At 42.9% G+C, this 22,978-nt stretch overlaps 2 protein-coding genes across 4 annotated transcripts; one reads left to right on the top strand and one right to left on the bottom strand.

The window, feature by feature from the left end:
• Positions 1–1,288: 1,288 nt before the first annotated feature.
• Positions 1,289–12,925, bottom strand: naa60 (N(alpha)-acetyltransferase 60, NatF catalytic subunit). Of its 2 annotated transcripts, NM_001112973.1 has the most exon segments (9): positions 7,047–7,321; positions 8,446–8,608; positions 8,765–8,999; positions 9,243–9,339; positions 9,432–9,561; positions 9,652–9,767; positions 10,543–10,626; positions 11,272–11,420; positions 12,696–12,775. In NM_001112973.1, coding segments are annotated over 5 exon segments (729 nt in total). In that variant the 5' UTR covers positions 9,762–9,767; positions 10,543–10,626; positions 11,272–11,420; positions 12,696–12,775; the 3' UTR covers positions 7,047–7,321; positions 8,446–8,451.
• On the top strand, positions 11,765–21,390 carry c7orf26 (chromosome 7 open reading frame 26). Of its 2 annotated transcripts, none has more exons than XM_031892664.1 (7): positions 11,765–12,023; positions 15,929–16,127; positions 16,900–17,121; positions 17,209–17,374; positions 17,487–17,972; positions 18,062–18,101; positions 18,963–21,390. In XM_031892664.1, exons 2-7 carry the CDS (start codon positions 15,936–15,938, stop codon positions 19,207–19,209), a joined length of 1,353 nt encoding a protein of 450 aa, XP_031748524.1. In that variant the 5' UTR covers positions 11,765–12,023; positions 15,929–15,935; the 3' UTR covers positions 19,210–21,390. The 2 variants fall into 2 exon arrangements, with proteins under 2 accessions (XP_031748524.1, NP_001016231.1); NM_001016231.2 differs by lacking the exon at positions 11,765–12,023 and adding an exon at positions 15,282–15,317.
• The last annotated feature ends 1,588 nt before the right edge of the window (positions 21,391–22,978 follow it).

Below are 22,978 nucleotides of genomic sequence, written 5' to 3'. Positions count from 1 at the left end.
TTATGCTTAGGGTTGATAATACCAGCCCATAACTAGAATTGCCCTATGGCAAGCAATGTTCCTGCAGAAAATCCATGACTTTTTGTTCCGTAGGCACCGCACATGCTCAGTATGCCCTGGGCTGCCCTCAGTGGATCATATAGGCACCCGAGGCCCTGTTTAGATGACTTATCTCACCATTTGGGGGCTGGACAAAGAGCAAAGAGTCAGTCCATAGGTAGTGTTTGCACCAACATCAATAGGGCTCTTTGTTAGTAATGAGCGTGCTAGTCTCTGATGACATGTTGGCACTAAGCCTCATATAAAAATGATGTGTGTGGGCTCCATCCTGCCCCAGTTGACCCAACTATCAACAGATGGAACAGACTTATCTCTATTCTGTCTAAATGTTTTCCATTGTTTCCTCAGCAAAACCCCAGGGATACCTTGGAACAGTGGCAACAGGGCCCAGGGCAACTGATTTATATGTAGCCAGTCATGTACCCTCTTCTGTGGCTGTTATCCAGCTGTGAAGGTGCCTTAAACACAGCTATGCACCCATCTCCCCGTTAATAACACCCAAGATGTCTGTACACATGCATTGCCATACGTTAAACTATATCAGCTTCTGGTAACCCACCCACATATTCCCTTATAGAGAAAGCAGCCTGCAGAGGGGATGTAAGAGAATAGAGGCCCCAGTGAGCTGCTCTGGGGGGTATCAATAGAGAAAGCAGACCTTGCAGCTGCAGGGGGGGGTGTAGAGGGCCCAGTGAGCTGCTCAGGGGCAGACCTTGCGGTTGCTAAGGGGTGGGTTGCAGTGTAGAAGGCCCAGTGAACTGCTCAGGTGTGTATCAATGGAGAAAGCAGACCATGTGGCTGCCGAGGGGGTATAGTGTAAGTGTAGAAAGCCCAGTAAACTGTTTTGGGGCATATTAACAGAGGAAGCAGATCTAGTAGCTGCAGAGGGGGTTGTAGGATTGTAGAGGGTCCAGTGAGCTCAGGGGCAGACCCTGTGGTTGCAGAGAGGGATGTAGGAGCATAGAAAGCCCAGTGAGCTACATAGGGAATATCAATAATGGAGTCAGATTTTGCATCTGCAGAGGTGGGTGTAGGAGTATAGGGGGCCCAATAGGGCTGTACTTAATGAGCTATATTGGTAAAACAGCTTCATTTCTGGAAGTTTTGTGGGGTCCTAAAAGGGTTTCACTGTTGACCCCAAAATCTAGAAACGGCACTACATAAATTTACATGTCTCTCCAGCTGTTTTGCCCTAAGCCACAAGAAACGCCAGACAATCCCACAGGGAGGCAGTCTCAAAGATTTTAATTTATTTTATTATTTTACAGCACTTTTTAAAATTTATAAATAGAAAACACGCAATGGATTCCGTAATGACGTGGGATTTCTTTATCTACGTGACAAGAGTAAATGGAACAGAAAACAAAACCCAAATGCTTACTGGTTTCAGTACAGTGCACATGTATATATAAATACTCCATATACATGTTATAAATATGCATATACACATGACCACCAACCGGGGGGGTATAACAGCATACAGTGTAGTGGGCAAACATAGGCATGTTGGGAACCGGCAACCCTCCTTTAGATGCTGCCACTGTTCATTGCAAACCGAGCAACACAGAGCATTCTTGTTAGGTTGCCTATATATATATATATATATATATATACCTGCATGGCAGTCATTGATCACAAACATCACCGTGTGTCCATCTCTTTGACAGCATGAAATATTTGGACGCAATATTGTTACTTAACATACAAGGGGTATTTTCAACACAAGTTCAATACCACCAGGCCAACAGGGACATCGGACTTGCCTTAAATAAGATTTAACATTAAGACTTGCATGTCAGTGGCCTTTGCGGGCAGACATTGGCTTGGGGCCTGTGTGCATGCATGAATATGACATAGGGGAGTTACACAGGGTTCTCTCTCTCAGTCCGTCGGGCATAAAGGACTCTATAGAATTCATTTAACAAACAAAGCAAGCTATTAAAGGAGCACTGGCTGGCCGTACACTTGGACGGATGGATTTAGGAAAGAGGGCATACAGCAGCAGACTCTCGCACATAGGACAGCGCTGAAGGTCGAGGGGTGCGGGCAGGAGAAGATAGGCCAACACCAGTTGGACAACCGCAGCCCTTACAATAACAGGATAGTCTTGCCCTGCCCTCTAGATTTCTGTTCCATGACTAATGGTCCTGCCCATACACAGGCCAATAAAACCTTCCGACTGACCAAGCTGGGAGCTTACTGGTCTGTATATGGGCATGTCTGCCCAACCAACAGCTGGCTGAAAATCAGGCAGATCTCTATTGGACACTTTAAAAAAAATCTCCTAAATGGCTCATTGATGCAGTCCTCTCCAAACAGGGCACCCAAGGCCCCATAATGAGCCAATCACTGACCCAGGGGTCAAACATTTGCATCATCCCAATATGTCCCAAAGCATCTGTGGACCAATTAGTGGCAGGTAAGCAAATCCAGCACTAGGTACCTTTAGTATGATACTGAATTTAAAGCATCTTTTCAATTGGTCCTTATTATTTACTTGTTACCGTTTTTAAATTATTTGCCTTCTTCTTTCAACTCTTTGCAATTCTTCAATGGGGGTCAGTGACCCAAGCAACCAAAACCTGTTTCTCTAAGACTACAGTTTTGTTATGTTGTGTAACTTTCTTTTCTATTCAGGCTCTCTCCTATTCAAATACCAGTCTCTCATCATGACTACTCCCTGGTTGCTAAGGTAACTTGGACCACAGCAACCAGATAACTGCTGAAATTCCAAACTGAACTAAAAGTGAAATAATTTCAAAAACTGCAAATAAAATAATGAAGACCAACTGCAAATTGTTTCATCAGAATATTACTCTCTTCAGCATACTAAATGTGAACCACCTCTTTGCATGGCCAACTTTACATAGACACAATTGAATGAGGGGGGGGGGGTGGCCTGGCAATGAGAGGGCAGAAGGAGAAGAGACAGAATATGAATGATATAAAATAAATAGGAAATGAAGGAAGAACATAATTTAATAAATAGAGAAAGAGTAAAAATGCAACTAAAAAGTAAACAAGAGTAGGAAGTGCTGTAGCATCCTAACTACAGTGGGTTAACACGGCCACGGCTTCATTTTCCTAAAGTGTTTCTCTGATGGGAAGACTTAGAAATCAGTGTATTAACTTTCCATTTCAATAGCTTTAGCTGCCACTGTCCAGACTAGCCAGCCACAACTTTCATTACCACAACCTATAGCCCTCCTGCTGTGTTATAATTCAACAGCAAGTAGGCGGCTTAGGAGCCCTATCTGACATTGTGTAGGGAGGGGCCAGGTAAACAAATGCATTAAAGAATTTTCTATTTGTGGGAAAACTCATCAGCATGTGTCATTAATGGAACAGGGAGACATCAGAAGTATATTCCAGCTGTATTAACCTGAAGGGGTCGTACACTTTTAAAATGAACTTTTATTATGATATAGATAGCAGAATTCTCATAAATCTGTCATTCAAATTCATTGTCGTTTGTGAACTATTTACACTTTTTTTTGTTCTGCAGCTCTGGAACTTGGAGTTTAAACAGTTATCTGTTTGCTAGGAGTCAATTACCCTGACAACTAGGAAACCAGGGAAGACGAAGAGTAGAGGGCCTGAGAAGAAGCATAAGGCATACAAAATGAAAATAATAGAAGTAAAGCCAATTTCTTTTTTTTGTCAGTTGCTGTGACCCTGACAACTAGTTAGGTGTAGGCTAGAAGTTTGCAGAATAGTAAAGGTCCCCATACACGTGAGATCGCCAAGCGAGCGGATCTTCACCCGATATCCCCACCTACGGGTGGGTGATATCGGGGAGCATGTAGTTAAAAATAAAAATAATTTGATCATTTGGCCCTGGGGCCAAACGATCGAATTATATTGGCGGCAATGGGGCAGTCGGTTCTGGGACCGCATTGGCTCCCCGATCTGACTGAATTTTCTAACCTGGCCGATCGATATCTGCCCAATTTTAGGCCAGATATCGGTCGGCCAGGCCCCTCGTTTCTGCCCCTACACGGGCCGATGAGCTGCTGAATCGATCCAAGGGACCCATGTCGGCAGCTACAATCGGCCCGTGTATGGGGACCTTTAGGCTAATAAATACAAACCATACAATATTAAACATGAAGACCAACTGAAAACTTGCTTAGCATATATCCATCTAGAACATATTAAAAGTTACCATAAAGGTAAATTTCCCTTTTACGATTATTTATGTGGGCAGCAAATAGTAAGGCCTCTTTACAGCTGGAATCACTTCTAAGACTGCTCTCACCTTCTGACTTCTGTGGGGGTTGGACGGGAGTCTTGCGTATGCAGGTAACCCCTGCCATTCAGGGCAGCAAGAAATGCCCCAAAATTATAACCATTAAGGCTGCTCTTGATAGCAGAAGTCCCTTTTTTAAAACTGTATTGCGCTGCCGCACAGACTAGACTTTTCAGGCACCTGCGATCCTACAGACCTGGATGAAGACTGGATTGGCCAATCAAATTGTACAACTCATCATTATATTATACTCTGCAAATGAAATAAAAAAATAAGGAAACTTAAAAGGAAAACATAGCAGAGTAGAACCCTACCCTAAACATAGATTGTAAGCTCTTGTGAGCAGGACCCTTGGCAGTGCTATATAATTATGATTAGGATACTTTGTTCCTAGAGCCCTACAACTCTATTCCCTTTATATAATATAAATATGCCCCAGGAAAGCCTTTTACCAAGATCTATGCCCTACTCAATTAGGCATAAGGCCCTATAGTGGCCCCCCTTTAGATGCTGGAAAGCTGAAGGGGCAATATCTGAGGGCATATAGGGTATTAGGCAAGGATACATATCTAATATCTATGTGTCAATATTGGCAAATGCAGGGTATTCTAAGTAGTTTATTTATGTGAATGGGACACAGTGCTTGGTTTGATATTTAGTTCGGGACGTTTGGGAGCCTAAAATGATTTCTGCTTCTATACACAATAACAAGCTGTGCTACTCTACACAATCAATAAAAGATGATAAAACCCTAAATATAAATAAAAAACAAAACATGTGAAACGCATTGAATAGAATGAACAGAATAATCCCCTCAACTCTAAGATAAAAGGAGTGCTAAACTGATTGAAAAGCCCACACAGCTCCTAAGAAAACCACATTTGTTCCAGAAGAGGAGTATGCCTTAGAGCGCCTGCAGGATTAAAGGGGAAATTCACCTCAGCTTTTAATAAATGGACTTTGATTCAGCCTCCCTGAAAACAGACAGCATATAAATTCTGAGGATAGGAAGTTCTGACCTGTGCATGTGTTAAACTCACACAAGAGCCTGGGGCAAAATGGAGGCAGAAAAATACCCCTGTGTGCTTTTTAGAAAAAGGTTTTTTTAACCCTATTTGTCACCACAAAAGAAACCTATGTGACTGACATTCATAACATTCACATTACAATGTGTGTGCCAGCTTTTAGGTTTCTGGGTTCCTGTTTATACTATGGAGACTGTGCCCACAGGCAGATGTGAAGGAGTTAATAGTAATTGACAACTGAAGGCAATACGCCTTTCATACGATGCATTTTTGTTTAGATTTTGCTCAGATCTGTATGTGCATAAAAGGATTGAGGTTCGGCATTAAACGGAATCCAAAAGATTAGGGAGTCGGGTGAATCCCTAGTTTAACATGGAAAGTTGCAGAGCAAAAAGATAAATCAATACAAACCCACAAAAAACTAAATATTAAGACCATTTGTGTTTTGTTTTAAAATACCACTCTCTACATAACAGGCAACAGTTAAAGGAAAACTAAACCCTTGGATAAAGTCATGCTGTATTTAATATACTGAACTTACTGTACCAGCCCCATAGCAGTAATGATCTATTCTAGGCCACCTAAATTGCCCTCAGCAGCTCCTCATCTTGGATCTTGTTTGGTCATCTTTTGAGTGTCAGTGGCACTGCACATGCTCAGTGTGCTCTGGGGCTGCTGTTGAGTTCTAAGCCTAGGGGTCATCGGAAATTATCAAAATGTGAGGTTATACTGGAAATAGAAGCTGATTCTACAGGGCTGATTATTTAGTTCTTTAACAGAATCCACTGGTTTCTGAGCTGCCATGTAATAGAATCTGAATTAATTACTAATCAGCCTTGTATTGTGAATGTTATATTATATATACAGTATATTGTGAGTCGGTCCCTAAGTAAGTGACAGCAGCACAGAGCACGTGCAAGGAATCGGCAGAAAAGAAGATGGGAAACTACTGGGGGCATCTCTGGAGGCACAGAACTGTACAAGGGCTCCACCGCAGCTGTATTTCCCTTAGGCTGGTATAGAAGCCCAAAACATATGGTTTTGTAGTTGGTGGTTAGTTCTTCTTTTAGCCTTTTGCCCATAGCAGCACACAGGACAGGAGTGAAAGAGAAAGTAACGGATCACTTAACATTATCTTCATATTCTGATACCCCCTAGTTAGTGGGGGGGGCACTTACTAAAATCATATTTGCATCGCTTTTGGTGCCTGTAATTTTAATTTGGATCTAGAATAGGTATCTAGCTTAGGACACAAGGACCTCAAGGCAACAGTCATTAAATATATTCCTCCTTAAGTACAGGAAAGATGGTTTAATGGACTTCACACTTGCCCTGCCTCAGCTGCAATCACATAGGGGCTTACCTGCTTTTTTTTCCCTCCCTGTCCTATTTAAAGCCAAAAGACCATGAAAAACAACACAAACAAAGCAATATATGACCATTCTCTTACTGCAAACCAGCTTTGGGCAGTCCCTTCACTTATCAAATACAGTACATTTCACAAGGACTTCAATGCATTAATCTATATGCTTAAACCTGGAAATAATCAAGCAGATACAGGTTATGAAATGGGTCAAAAAGAAAAAAAATATTTTTTTTTCCATTTCCTCACTGTACTGTGTTAAATAAAAAGGGAGATCTATAGAGGAAAAAGCTGTAAATGGGGTGGGGTGGGGGGGGGGGGTGGGGGGAAGAAGAAGCACCCTTTACAGTGGCAGGAAAAGAAAGATCTTATTAAAAACAAGTTCTGAGAGATTGTTTCGTATGCAGACATAAAAAGCAGTTTCACGGGCTGTTAAGAGGAGGGCATCCAGTAGCAGACCTGAAATCCACATCACTAACTGGAGAAAAGGACAGGTGAGCCCTGGTTGGTGAATATCAGTGTCAAATCATCACCATGGCTGGCTGTCGGAGTTCTGTCTTGACAGGTGATCCGGATTGTGATGGATTAACTGGGACTCCGGGTAATAATTCGATGTTCATCGATCTGCAAAGACACAAGATCTAGAATAGGTACCCGGACAAATCACCCTGAAACCACTGAATAATGTTAAGGTCTTGATAGGATTACTTCAAGGGATAGTGACATGTTTCAATTTCAGTTGGAATGTGTCACTATGACTTTATGGCACAGATAATTTGTAATAATTCTAAAAGTAGCCCCACAGCCTTGCCCAAGCTAGAGTCCTGCATCACATCAAGACCTGAGGAATACCCCCAAAGCGGTCAGGTTTGGGGCAGATAGTTCCCAATTCCCTGGGTGGCCCACAGTTACCCTACTTGGGTACCTGGCTAAAGTGTGGATTTGTTCTCTCACTCCCACCCATGACGACAATGCTATTTTTCTCTTTACCCAGCTGATCAGCGTCTGGGGTGAAGTCATTTCCAGTTCACTGTGACATCACTTCCGCTTGACAGGTCCAGGGTCAGAAGGTAAGTTAACCTTTTGCGGGTAGGATCGGATAGCAGGTCATTTTATCTCTTCATACAGGTCTCTACCCCCAAGCCCCCTGCTTACTCACTTGTGTCAGTTGCAAACCAGGTTTAAGGACTGCAGCTTTCAAAGTACATCGATCTGTTCATCAATTGGTGACACTTTGCTTGGGGACAAGGCAATGTTCTTAAGGGTTGGCGCTGTATAGATTTGTCCTGCAACCTATTAGAACTTTGCCGTGCCTTCAAGCACAACATCACTCAAGAAGCTGCTCTCCTTCAAGCTTTAGGGGGGGACTTAGAGAAGTAAATATTACCAAATGTCAGGTTTCATTTAGGCAGAGAAACATGCTCCTGTTTAAATTTGGCAGGTGTCACTATCCCTTTAACAGTCCAAGGGTCTGTGTACAAAGTATCAAAACAAACAAATAAAGCAAAAAAACACAATAGTACCTACAACTAAAAAGAAAGGGGACAAAGGCTCTGCATTGTTATAAACAGAGCTACTGCGGAGCATGTATTGGGAAGCAAACAGCAGGAAACAGCTCTGTCTAGCTTATTAGACCCCTTGCTGCTACGTGGTTCCACAGTCCATCCACCATGAATGTTGTTGCTCCCTTTAAGAAGTAGCAAGATGGGATTTACCTTGCAGTATACAGACAGGTGCAGATTCATTACCTGTTTTCACATGGTGCGACTATACTCAATCCCACTCTTAGCTGAGATGCTGGACCATGGCAGAAGGCTGCGCAGAAGAGTGTGTGCCTGGCGGTATATCCGTTGTGGGAGAGTACAAGGACTAAAACCTGCCAGCGCTGATCCCAAATGCTGCAAATAATCCGTGCAGGGTGGTTAAGGATAAAATTGAGCAAGATCATCACAGAAAAGAGACACAAAAAGAAAAAGAAAAAATAGAAACCATGCTGATAATGAATATTGCTGGAATCCTAAATAATTCACAATGACTATAACGTAAGCAACACAACGTGCAGGATATATAACGGTCCAAGGTGGGTGGCCTCCGTTGAGGTAAAGCACATAAGTGTAGGCGTCTTGCAGTACCCCACGAATGGAGTAGTAATAGGGCAGGTAGTGGTGCTGGTGGAAGTGCCGGTTCTCATAGAAGCGGATGGCATTGCTGTTAGTGGTCAGGACATGGAGGTACAAAGCCTTGCAGTGGTCCTGGGCAGTGCTGGAGATGTGGCTCTTCAAGCTTTCCAATAACAGGGATCCTGGCAGGGAGGACAGGACAGGTGTGACACTAAGCAAGGGTGCTGCTAACCCACAAAAATAATAACCAGAAAACCCTAAAACTTATATGATAAAAAAGCCTAACCTGTGGCATCTGCCAGTGGCTATAACAATCTGACTGAAAGTAAAGACTCAATAACTCCAATAAGTCTGAATAATAATGTTGAACTGATTAGAAACAGTTCTGATTGGTTGGAGTGTAGTTCCAGAATAGCTTCACTCACCAATACCCTGTTTTCGGAATTCCTTCACGACACCAAGGCTGAGGATGTATGCCACTTGGGTGTCACCTGAGAAACTGGATGCCAAGATGTCACCATCCTAAGAAGGAAGAAGAATAACACTGACACCCTGTTTTTTACCATTATGGTGGCCAATAAGCACCAAACACATGTGGGCATGTGCTTACTGACCTCTTTGTGCACTTTGGTCCTGCCTTTGATTTCTGCTACAATCATACCCACAATTTGCCCATTGTAGGTGGCAGCCAAAGAGAAGAATTTCTTGTTCGACGTGATATCTCTGTACCACGAATCGGGGTACCTGCAGGCAAGATCTGACATTAGTACAGGCAGGCCAAAGACATTTAGGAGAAAGAGATGAATATACTGCTACCGAGTTCTCCAAACTCACTCGATGGGAAACCAGTCGGCACATAGCTCCTTCACTGTGTCTATGTCATCGTGACAGAGGAAGCGCAGGATGGTGTCAGCGAGGGCAGCGGGGCGCTCCTCCTCGCTCATTCACACCTGAAATGGGGAGATGATCGAGAGACAGTTGATAAGAATAAGTGAAGAACATAATACCCCCCTGCGTCTCACCCCCTCTGCATACAAACACAACCAGTTTCCTATGCAGGCACAGACACAGCCATGCTAGCGCAGTCTCTTTCATACACACGGTGCAGCCATACCAGACACTCCCCTGCACATACACACACAATGATTATATTGGTGCATGTATGGCCAGCTTTAGGTTGAAGATACATGGAGCTACTAAGTAGCAGCTACTTGCCATGGCTATTAAACGTCAGAACATAGCCTGCCATAGACAATACTGACAATTGCCTCTGCTAAAACACACTTAGAGACAGTTATCAGTAAATGATCAGCATTGTGTATTTTTGTAGTCATGACAAGTAGCTGCTACTAATAGCTCCGCATGTCTTAACCCTTAGATGTTATAGACAGTCACTATTTATTGGGCAGGTTGAGGGCTATTTGGGAGCTACTTGAAATGCCAGGGCCTATTCTGAATCTTGGTCTGGACCTGGCTCCAGTACAAAATCATAGGCAGACTACACCCAACCCCATACACACAAATGGTGTAGCCTAGTCTCTTGCACACCAAACACAACCAGGTTCCCGCATTCCCCTGCACAAACAACACAGCAACAACAGCTCTATCAAAGCCTAGTTTGTTGACAGTGCCCAGCCAAATGCAGTGCCGCTAGGCAGGAACTACCTGTGTATATGTACTGGTATAACACAAAGAGAGACGACTGTGGGATAGTGACTGCCTCACCTTGTATCTGGAGCAGGATGGTCTCAGGACGGCTGCAGCCGACTGAGCCCTGAGCTCCCACTCAGCTTACAGAGAGTCCATGCACTAGGAATAACAAGAAAAATCACACAATTATAGAGCTAATACTTGAGTCCAATGAAAGTGATTATAATCAATTTACAACGTTAAAATCCCACGCCATAAATGCTTATGGCAGAGACCTGGTGTAGGGGAGGGGGTTTCATGTTGTTACCAAGTAGGAGTTTACATACCAGGAAGGTTCTGCTAAGCAGGACTTAACCAGAGGCCGTGAAAATGAATTGGAGTTATGCAATCAAGAGAAGGGGGTGGGGCAATGTGCACAAAATCCTATAACAGAGGGCCTTTGCTAAGAACAGAGCTGGGAATGTAGATCCAACAGCTTAGTCTATGGTGATTATAGGCTTTCACTGATTGCTCCCCGACTCTTTAATGCATTAAAGGGGAACTTCACGCAAAATGATTTATTTGTATTTATTTATGTAGTATTTGTAGTATTTATTTTACTTACTCATAGCAAAGCAAATATGCTGCTTTTCCCATCTGTTATGGGAAGGCAAGTTATATTTTTATAATATTTCTAATGACATCACCCAGGAACATGAGTGAATGACATCAATTTTCCCTACAGTGCCCTGTCACCCATTAGTTATTTATTAATTAGCCCAGTAACAGAAGCTCACAGTTTGGGATTCAGGTTGCAGGACTTACAATAGCGTGAGGACTGGGCTCTGTGCATCAAGGGGAGATCTGGCTGTAGGAGAAACCACCTCTACCAGTGAGATGAAAGGCAGAAAGCTGGGCCCGTTCTCTGTTGGCCGGATTTAGGGTAGGACACAAAGGGCATCTGTCCTGGACCCCTTGGTTGGAAAATGTAAATAAAATAAATTATTAGATTAGTATTTACAAAACTGATGTCCTACCAGCTGCCCTCAGGCTGTGGTTGGACTACAACTCACACATTCTATAAATGGCCATAAGGAACTAGGATGGGTGGGTCAAAACCAGCTGGAGAGTAACAGGTTGAAAAGCACTAATTTAAACATCCATCTGCCTGATGGTGGCCCAGGTTTTTGGCATTACCAGTGCACCTTTAAGCTCCTGATACTGCAGCTATCCAATGTATCATTACTGCACGATTAATAGCAATTGCAGTCATTGGGTGTCTTATTTATAATGAAGATAGTAGACAGCTAAGGTTCCAGATGCACAGAGCATCACAGGACCAGGTAGAACATTTAAACTGGATTCTAATAGGCCGGGGTATTACAGAAACAACAGTGATTGTGTGAGGCTGAGCTGTACTGGTACTAGTAAGCCAGCTGTTGCTAAATGATGGGCCAGGTTCTGCAGCAATATCCAACATCTACATGAGCCACAGTGGCACTGAATAGTAAGAAGACCTGCTAGGGCTCTCTGGGCCAGTCACTTCAACTGTTCTGCTAGCGTGTGCCACCTGGATGGTAAATATGAAGCTTAATGTCAATGTAATTAATATTTATCTTTATATTACTTTTTAATATGTTACATGTGGACCTAAACTAAGCAATGTTTACTATGGTCTATTCCTTATTTATTTTGTTTTGTCATTATAAATTATATGTAATATTCTGCCAATTTCCCGCTTGCTGGGCCACTGACCCCAGAAACCAAAACCAGACCGACTGTGAAATTTCCATTTCATTGCTATTCTTATTTTTAATATCTTTTAATCTTTCTACGCAGGTCTTATAACAATGTTTGATCCTAAATTCCAAAATGCTGTCCGGTTGCTAGGGTAATTAAGCCCTGACAACAAGTCAGCCCCTTCATATTGTAAGCCTGAGAGACACAGAAGAGCAAAATAATATGTCAATATATATTTTAGAACCAGAACGGATTGTCTTAGAACACTGCTGCCTACAGGACACTAAAGGTTAATTTTTAAGGTCAACTATGCCTATAATAGTCAAGAAAGGCAAAACAAAGGGGAGGTCAGCAATTTAGCAGACAAGGTGTAACCCTATCCAGCTGCATAGGATACTGACAATGGCAGCACAATGGAGTCCCATAGCTAATGTGTACATCACTGTACCCCCAGTACTTTGGCTATACGGTAGGTTGCCCCTCTAATGATCCCAGCACTACACACGTACCTTTCTCCTGTGACCCTCAGCGCTGAACACAGGCAGATCTCCGCGCCCTAACTGCGGCCCCTCTCTGTATAGCGCAATCCCCGTTACTTCCGGTGTGACAGTCGTTCTACCGCCCGTCGTTTTGCTGTCACCACTACGGAAACCCGTGCAGGTCAAACCTTTGACACAATCATGAGCGCATACAGGCAAGATTCCCCATAGCAACCGAATGTAAAAAAAAAAAAATAGTCCAGCCTGGCTTGCTGGGAGAAGACTGCGCATGCGCCTCTGTGAGGCCTGCCAAACAAAGACGTACGGGCGGTACAGCAGTAGGGTTGGCAGTGGTTCCTCCTAGAGCCACATATGGAAAACAATAAAGTAACAATTAAACACAGAACGTTCATAGATGTTGCATTGACTATAGTTTTTAAGTCCTTATTTAACATTCGGTCTAGAAATGGCCAACTAACTGCATACATATATTTAAGTGGTTTGTGGTCATCTAATGGGCACAAATCTGATGTCTTTATGATTTCATATTAGCAGTCTTATGGTCGAAATGTTACTGCAGGGTGGCCAAAGTGGGGTGACTCCTAAAAAATGACATTTCACATCAGGATAAAAATGTTCTGGGATAGATCCTGGTGGCCCCCCACCACCCAAAGTCCATGCGCATCTGGCAACTTTCTGTGGACAGATATTAGTGTGGCAGGGTGATGTTGGAAGCTATAGTGTCTTGTGAGGGACTTCAAGGTCAAGTCCTCCAGTGGGCCAAAGGGACTCAAGTGCAACACTGATGATAATGTCCTAGATACTCTTGGGGTCCTAAGCGGGAGTTTAGCAGGCACCTTTGCACGACTTCAGATTACCAATGCATTGCAAAAGGCTATCCATTGGCGACTCCTAATTTTGGCAGAGCCTTTTTGGAGTGGTTTGTTGCCTGCTATAGTAGAGATCTATTGTGGGCCACTCAACCACTCTGTGGGTTTTTACCCTTAAGGTGGCCATACACAGGCCGATTGTAGCTGCCGACATTAGACCAACTCGGCAGCTTATCGGCCCGTGTAGGGGCACAAATGACGGGCCTGCCCGACAGCTGGCCAGATATCAATCCGGTAGGTTAAAAAATGTAGTTGGATCGAGGACCGCATCGGCTCATTGATGTGGTCCCTGAGCCGACTGCCCCTATTCCGGCATTCTAATTCAATCAAATTAGCCTGAATTCTCCCGATAATGCCCACCCGTAGACCTCGCCAAGCGAGCAGATGTTTAGAACTTAAGAGGCCTAAAATAACCTACATTTACCTCACATACAGGTAATTTTTGGCAGAGCTGGGGGAGAAATTATTTATATTTATTTAACACTTTCCTAAGATGAATAGTGGAAATCGTGCTGCTTTTCCTTTTACTGTTCATGCCAGTTTCACCCAAACATCTACATTTATAAAGGGGAACTCCACCGGAAATGCTATTCTAAGTACTGTCCCAGTATAAATCAATTTAGCGTTTCTTTGACCGGGTAAAGAATTCTTTCTGAACCATAGTTCCTACTCTTAAATCCAAGCAGCAGATATCAAATCTCTTCTAAAGCTGCCCATACATACGGTATCGTACAAACCTCGTTTCGTAGGATATTCAACTCCTCTCTCATTCCCTCCTCACACACTCATTCGGGACTTTGCAAGGGCTGCCCCCCTTCTCTAGAAATTCGCTCCCACAAACTGTCAGACTTTCTCCCAATCTCTCTGCCTTGAAGAAATCTCTAAAAACGCATTTATTTAGAGAAGTTTACCCTAATCTAGTAAGCTTCTCTAAAAGTGTGCTGCTAAAAGCAATACCCTGTGCCCCACCTCTCACAACTCTGGTCATGCCCATTCCCACACCTTGTGTCTCAACCCTTTCTGCTTGTAGATTGTAAGCTCTTTTGGGCATGGCTCTCTTCACCTCTTGTATCGGTTACTGATTGCTTTATATGTTACTCTGTATGTCCAATGTATGAAACCCACTTATTGTACAGCGCTGAGGAATATGTTGGCGCTTTATAAATAAACGTTAATAATAATAATGAATGTACCTTCCAGTTTGTGCCTGTATGTTACCCAACCACTTAGATTGTAAGCTCTACGGGGCAGGGACCTCCTTCCTACTGTGTCTCATACCACATGGCACTTATATATATATACATATATGTATTTATTTATTATATTACTTGTCCTCTGTGTGTAATTTTGTATTCTGTTAGACAGTACAGCGCTGCGTACCCTTGTGGCGCTTTATAAATAAAGTTATACATACATACATGTATATAGGTGATTAATGATGCTCACAATGACATTTTTACTTTTTTTTTTTTTTATTTTATTACACATTTCTAGGTTAGACCCTGATATATAACACTGGAATATCAGGATACGATTCACACACAGTGAAATGCAGACAAATTAACCAGGCTGATACCCAAGCGCTTTCCTTTCTAGGCGCTTTGCCTACACTAATACCAACAGGAAGTGATGTTAGTGGAGGAGCCACTTCCTGTTCCTGCTGTCCCTGCACGTTGCTCCACAAATGAGCTTCTGATAGAAAGCGAGCAGCGGATTGGATCGGGAGCTGGGCTGTTAGGGGTCCTGCGCAGGAGGAGAGAGTGTAGGTATCAGGTCTCTCAGGAATTGGTGCTGTGAGCCCACAAATGACCCGATCTGCCCTGGGTTTTAGACTCCGCCCCCTGCAGTTAGAGATGGCAGCCCGAGTGTCAGTGCCCGTTCAGTCATCCTTATTGCTGGGGCGATGGTTAAACTAAGTTAAGGATGTTCTTGGCTAATGCAGTCTAGTTGCAGGTCGCTACGATTTGCTGATCTGTACCGATTTGCACTGGTGGTTCTGACTTATGAAGCTGTAGCAGGAGAATTGAGTTCTGCTACGTTGTTTCAGGGTGACTGCAATACCAATTGGGAAACTTAGAAACATGACTGTGTCCTTGGTGGCATCAAATGGAAAACGAGGTGTTGTTGCCCCTGCCTTGCCCACCTGGCTCATTTTGGAGCTCTATGCTTTTACCCACCCTGTGTATTTCTACAGTTACACTGCATTGCTGACCTTGTGTAAAACAGCACCATTAAATATATTATTCTCACATATGGGCTAGTAGTGGGGCCCAGAAATATACTGTGAGGACAGAAATTCTTCTTTATTGAACACTGCAAGCCTATCATTGTGCAGAAATAATCAATACACTGTGTTGCTGTTTGTTTTGGCAGGAACACCATGAGCGACATACGCCATTCTCTCCTGCGCCGCGACACGCTCAGTGCTGCCAAGGAGGTCCTCTACCACCTGGATATCTACTTCAGCAGCCAGCTTCAGAATGCCCCCGTGCCTCTGGTAGAGAAGGGTCCCATAGAGCTGCTTGAGGAATTCATCTTTCAGGTTCCAAAAGATCGGGGCTCTCACACGAAGGTGAATAGAACTTGGTGTAATGTATTCATTTATATGCTAGTGAGAATCATAGGCAGCTTGCTGAATAACTGTAGTAAATACCACCTGAGCACTTGTCTGATCTCCTGGGCACAGCAGGCAGGAACTGACATAAATTACTATGCCATTTCTTCTTGACTTCAATAAGGACCAACTTGTGGATCAGCAATACTGTATATTAATATGGCTCACCTTGCATTTTTTGATTGCTGGAAAGGTATCCAGCCAGTGGCATAACTAGGGACCCAAAGACCCCCTGCAAACAAAATAAACAGGAATGTAGGATGCAAACAGCTGGTCCAAAAAGTGGATTTTGGTGTGGTTTGTTGCACACAGGGAGTCACCAGTCCTTACAGGTCCCCTGCTCACTTATTATGCTTTTTTTGAAGCTATTGTTTCTTATAGACCTGCTGCATGGGCTGGGCTGAAACCCACTGGTTTACCTGGAACAACACAACAAAATCTGTCCATGGCCCTACCCAGCCCTCGATGTCCCTGCACTTGGATTCTGTCAGTTCTGGCAAATGCCAGAGGGGCTGCTGTAAGATGCCATAGACCGTCTCTATTGGTGCTGAGCTGTTTGGGCCACTGTGTACCTGACAGGGCCTATTTTGAATCCCAGTCCAAACCTGGATGAGAAACGTATTTAATATTATTTATAGAATTTTATATAATATTATTTAGTATTTAAGCCATTCAGGGAAGTGCTGTAAAGCCAATGTGTTAATAGACTCCCATCTGCTGTTGATTTTAGCGATTCAGTGCCATGCAGGAGCTTCAGCTGCTGGAGATACTCTGCAACTACTTCCAGGAACAGAACAAGGAGGCTGTCCGTCAAGTCATCTTCTCCTCACTCTTTAGCCCGCAAGGCAATAAGGCAGATGATCAGCGTATGGCGCTGCTGGGGAAGCTGACGTCTATGTCTGTGGCAGTGTGCAGGGTGCCTGTGTTGGAGTGTGCTGCATCTTGGTTGCAGGTATGAGCCAGACAGTATGATTAAAAGCTTGTTTTGGTAAAATGTTTAGATTTCTTATGAACTCCACCTTTCCTTTCACTTGGACAGCGCACCCCGGCTGTATATTGTGTTCGGTTGGCAAAGGCCCTGGTGGATGATTACTGTGGCCTAGTACCTGGCTCAGTCCAGACACTCAAGCAGATCATAAGTGTCAGTCCTCGCTTCTGTTGCCAGTTCATCACTGCAGTCGCTGCTCTCTATGATATGTCCAGCGGTGAGTCCTGTCCCCTGTATCATCTAATGTGGCTCTCACAGAGCACTGGTATGAGCTGACACCTCAATATATTGGTTAACACGCAACTGTATCTCTTGCTGTCTTTCCACAGAGGAGCTCCTACCCCCTCATAATCTCCTGGAGATGATAGTTTCGTGGATTTTTGATGACCCTATGCTTATACTGATCACTTTCCTCAATACTCCTATTACTGCCAATGTGCCGCTTGGGTTCTTAGACTTTTCTCCTCTCATGGGCCTGGTACGGTGGTGTGTGACAGCCCCCCTAGCATACAGGCGCAAACAGAAAGCCGCAGGGGGGCAGCTACCTGTAGAAAGCCAAGGCCTATACTCCAAGCTGCATCTGAGTATGTTACAAGGTCTCATGGTCCTTCAGACTCACCTAACAGAAAAGAATCTTTATGGAAGACTGGGTCTCTTTCATTTTGACCAGCTTGTGCCTCTGGTGGAGGAATTGGGACAGTTGTGTGATGAGCTCAACCCATTAAATGCCGAGCAGGAGATGGAATTAGCACTAGATAGGCTTGCTCAGGCTTTGCAGGTTTCCATGGCGACGGGGGCTTTACTTTGTGCCCGAGGTGAGTTGTCTGGAAAAATAAATCCAAGTTATTTTCTGCTGATGCAACAGTTGCCTAAATTAATTTGTATTTTATTATTTTTCCCCTAGATGACCTGCGGACATTGTGCGCTAGGCTTCCCCATAATAAGTGAGTAAATGGAATAAACTTGTTACTCAATTTAATAATAAATGGACACAGGGGGTAAACAAATTTATTTTTCCAGCAGCATTTCATAAAATGCTTTGCCCCCCATCAGTGTGTGAGTAGAGTTAAATAGGAAAACCATAACCCATAAGGAACATGTGTTATTGTCATTTCTATGCCATATCTATCCCATAGCCAGCAGCCCCATACCACACAGGACAGACTACCTTGTGCAGTCATAACTCCCCTTATAGGTACCACTTTCTAGGTGCATGGTGCATTGTCTGGAGGAGTAGGGTGCTAGGTGCAAATCAACCAGTACTTGGCACCCTTGGGTAGAATACCACTAATGCACTTGCCGCTGAAATGACGGGAGGAGGGCCACATTTAGGAGGCAAGTTGAGATGCACAGGCAGGGCTGTAACATTGTGGAATGGGGTCACTGCTGTGTAAAGTTGTACAGCAGCCACATGCCAGAAGGATAATGAAAATAATTATATTTTTGGGGATTTCAGTTAATGTTATGATGGGCTTTGACTTTTCACATAAAATGTTTGAACATTAATCATGTTTTGGAGGGAACATCTGTGACTGTAGTGCATATCTGGCCCAGACTGAGATTTAGTATAGTCCCTGGCATTTCATATAGACAGAGGCCCAAACAGACCCCCCACCAGACCAGTAAATAGTGACTGTCTATGGCATCTTACAGCAGCCCCTCTGGCATTTGCCAGAACCCACAGATTGCCAGTCCAGGCCTGTCCCATAAACATATTTAGCATTACCCTTTATGTGTGTCTGTCTATATATTAAAAGTTGAAGGGATGATTTTAATGTGATTCTGTTTTGTTTTTTTGCTTCCAGCCTTATGCAGTTGGTGATCTCTGGTCCTGTTCAGCCTCAGCCGGCTCACCCATCTCTAACCCCAGGCTATTACCCTCACATTCATACCCCGCCCCTGGGCTACCCCTCTCTGCCTGCTCACCCAGCTCTGCCTGCTCACACGCCAATTCCTGCGCACCCCGCGGTGCCTGCTATCCCAGCAATTCCTGGGCACCCTGTGCAGACTTTCATGCCTGGGATGGCCTTTCCATTCAGGCCTATGCGCTGAGTTACCAGCCTACAGAATGAGACTTTTACCTTTGCACTGCTGACAGAGAAGCGCCATGCAGAAGGGCATCTGGGTATTTCTTAAATGTGCTCTGGTGCCTGTGAAACATCTGAACCTCATTTGGTGCTACAGGAACCACTTCCAACCACAAAAGAGAGTAAAAGGACCAAAGTCATACAAACTTATTGCTGCTTGCTGCACACCATGCAGGCCTGGCTGAATTATATTAGTACCAGTAATACATTGTATGGATAGCAGTTCTTGGACTTGGACTGTAGTCGAAGAAAGGGTTAATGACCTGCATCACCTCTTCCCTTTCCAGTGAGATAAGCGACCTGCAGCCCATCAGCTGCCCTCTAGTTCAACAACAAGGTTTTGGGCGTTCCCTGGAGTTCCTGCTAGTGAGGATGTTATTTGTGGCCCCAATTGATTGGCCATACCTCAGTGCAATAATGTCATGCCCCTAAACTACTAGGTCAGGCCACTTTTTTCTGCTTCTTATTATAACTCGATAAGTCTATGGGAGATGATAAGGAAAGTTGTGGCCAGCTGAAACTGCAAGCTTAGCTATTACCAGTTTCATAGGAGCCAGGCAAAATAAAGCAAAAGAAAAAAATATATACATTCAGCTCTTATTGTTTGTGTTTGACAAAGCCATAGAGATAGTAAAGATATAATGGCCCTTTAAAGGAGTAGTTCACCTTTAAATTAACTTTTAGTATGATAGAGGCAGTGATATTCTAATACAATTTGCAATTGGTCTTTTTATTTTTTTATGGTTTTTCAGTTATTTAGAATTTTCTTCTGCAGCTCTCCAGTTTAGTATTTTAGAAGCTTTCTGGTTTCTATGGTGCAGTTTACCCTAGCAACTAGGGTGCACCGAATCCACTATTTTTGGATTCGGCCGAACCCAGAATCTTTAGTAAAGGAAAGAATCAGAATCTAAATTTTACATATGTCAATTAGGATACAGATGGGTTAAAGAGTGCCACCCGTGGCAAAAAATGAATTCAACTTCCATATTTATATGATAAAAACACGCGTGAGTTTAAAGATTCGGTTCGGCAAGGAGCGTGGATTCGGCCAAATCCGAACCAAATCTTGGATTTGGTGTATCCCTACTAGCTACCAGGCAGCTGTTTGAATGAGGTGGGGATATGAATAGGAGAGGGCCTAGTAGAAAGATAACTAATAAAAAGCAACAATAACAATGAAATTGTAGCCTCACAGAGCAATAGTTTTAGCTGCTGGGATGATTCAGAAGATAAAGGCAAACAATTCAAAAACTATAAAAATAAATAAATGAAGACCGATTGCAAAGTTGCTAAGAATGGGACATTCTACAACATACTAAAAGTTTACATAAAGCTGAACCACCTCTTTAAAGATCATTTCTGAGTTTTTAATGCATTGCTCTGTTATATGCTGCGCCGCCGGATACCTGTTACCTCTGGTAGATATATAAAAATGGAGATCTTTTTATTTAATGGGAGAATATTAAAAGAACAGGTAACACCAGAAATGAAAATGATTTATTCGCTTTGGTATGTACCCATGATTATAGCCACTGAACAAGTGTTTCTTTTTCTTGTTTTTATTTTTCATTGGCATTCATCTGGCTGCACACATGATGTATCTGTGGGGCAAACAAGACAACCCCACTCATTCAGTCACAGAGCCATTGTTTTCCAATGAGCTAAAGGGCACACTCTATGTTCAGATTCACATTTTTTTTAAAGAATGCTATTCACTTCAGTTTCAGAGAGCACAAAGGGTTAAAGGCATTCCTGCAAATGCTATGTGTGCCGGTAGCTTTAGGGTAATGAGCACCCGGTTTATAAGCAGCCTGAAAATGGCACCAAAGTGCTTGGAATTTACAGCGCAGATACAGTATAGGTCAATGTTGGTGCTTTACTTTCTACTGCTTACAAACGTGGCGCTCGTAGTGCCCAATGTACCGTTACCCTTATTCATGACAACACATGAGCCCATACAAAGGCACACTTTATTTTATACGGATATGCTGTGATTGAATGCTGCAGAATTGATGTAATACAAACAGAACCTTTTCATTTTTTTATGCTGATGACAGAGGGTTGTGTACATTAGCCAGGAACACTCTACTGTTAAACCTGTATATTTGTGTAAAATAACACTTTTTCTAATAAAACTTAAAACTTAGGTATGAGAGTGGATTCTTATGTTTCACTTTGGGGCCCTCTTTCACTTGAATGGGAAACATGACCGAGTTTTTATCCAGAATACTCAGGACCTGGGGTTTTCTGCATAAGAGGTCTTTCTGTAATATGGATCGCCATACTTTAAGTACTACAATATCATTTAAAGATTAAATAAACACAATAGGATTGTTTTGCCTTCAATAAGGGGTAATTATATCTTAGTTGGGATCAAGTACAGGTACTGTTTTATTATTACAGAGAAAAGGGAATCATTTAACCATTAAATAAACCCAATAGGGCTGTTCTGCCCCCAATAAGGGGTAATTATATCTTAGTTGGGATCAAGTACAGGTACTGTTTTATTATTACAGAGAAAAGGGAATCATTTAACCATTAAATAAACCCAATAGGGCTGTTCTGCCCCCAATAAGGGGTAATTATATCTTAGTTGGGATCAAGTACAGGTACTGTTTTATTATTACAGAGAAAAGGGAATCATTTAACCATGAAATAAACCCAATAGGGCTGTTCTGCCCCCAATAAGGGGTAATTATATCTTAGTTGGGATCAAGTACAGGTACTGTTTTATTATTACAGAGAAAAGGGAATTATTTAACCATTAAATAAACCCAATAGGGCTGTTCTGCCCCCAATAAGGGGTAATTATATCTTAGTTGGGATCAAGTACAGGTACTGTTTTATTATTACAGAGAAAAGGGAATCATTTAACCCAGTGTTTTTCAACCTTTTTTGGGCAAAGGCACACTTTTTTCATGAAAAAAATCACAAGGCACACCACCATTAGAAAATGTTAAAAAATTTAACTCTGTGCCCAGCAGCAGTGCCCCCTAGTACATTGGTGCCAAGAGCAGTGCCCCCCTAGTACATTGGTGCCCAGCAGCAGTGCCCCCCTAGTACATTGGTGCCAAGAGCAGTGCCCCCCTAGTACATTGGTGCCCTGCCTACGGCACACCAGGCAACATCTCGCGGCACATTAGTGTGCCGCGGAACAGTGGTTGAAAAACGCTGATTTAACCATTAAATAAACCCAATAGGGCTGTTCTGCCCCCAATAAGGGGTAATTATATCTTAGTTGGGATCAAGTACAGGTACTGTTTTATTATTACAGAGAAAAGGGAATTATTTAACCATTAAATAAACCCAATAGGGCTGTTCTGCCCCCAATAAGGGGTAATTATATCTTAGTTGGGATCAAGTACAGGTACTGTTTTATTATTACAGAGAAAAGGGAATCATTTAACCATTAAATAAACCCAATAGGGCTGTTCTGCCCCCAATAAGGGGTAATTATATCTTAATTGGGATCAAGTACAGGTACTGTTTTATTATTACAGAGAAAAGGGAATCATTTAACCATGAAATAAACCCAATAGGGCTGTTCTGCCCCAATAAGGGGTAATTATATCTTAGTTGGGATCAAGTACAGGTACTGTTTTATTATTACAGAGAAAAGGGAATCATTTAACCATTAAATAAACCCAATAGGGCTGTTCTGCCCCCAATAAGGGGTAATTATATCTTTGTTGGGATCAAGTACAGGTACTGTTTTATTATTACAGAGAAAAGGG

The sequence above is a fragment of the Xenopus tropicalis genome, chromosome 9 (genome assembly GCF_000004195.4).
Source record: "Xenopus tropicalis strain Nigerian chromosome 9, UCB_Xtro_10.0, whole genome shotgun sequence".
NCBI lineage: Eukaryota > Metazoa > Chordata > Amphibia > Anura > Pipidae > Xenopus > Xenopus tropicalis.
This window is presented reverse-complemented; position numbering and strand designations above follow the sequence as displayed.

Bases quoted from the DNA above. Each gene is read 5' to 3' on its own strand.
- naa60 (XM_012969997.3), bottom strand. From the start codon at position 9,761: ATGAGCGAGGAGGAGCGCCCCGCTGCCCTCGCTGACACCATCCTGCGC. The intron at 9,562-9,651 runs GTGAGTTTGGAG...TCTTGCCTGCAG, and splicing joins GCCGACTGGTTTCCCATCGA to GTACCCCGATTCGTGGTACA. The intron at 9,340-9,431 runs GTCAGTAAGCAC...CTTCCTTCTTAG, and splicing joins GGACCAAAGTGCACAAAGAG to GATGGTGACATCTTGGCATC.
- c7orf26 (XM_031892664.1), top strand. From the start codon at position 15,936: ATGAGCGACATACGCCATTCTCTCCTGCGCCGCGACACGCTCAGTGCT. The intron at 17,973-18,061 runs GTGAGTTGTCTG...TTTTTCCCCTAG, and splicing joins GGCTTTACTTTGTGCCCGAG to ATGACCTGCGGACATTGTGC. The intron at 18,102-18,962 runs GTGAGTAAATGG...TTTTGCTTCCAG, and splicing joins GCTAGGCTTCCCCATAATAA to CCTTATGCAGTTGGTGATCT.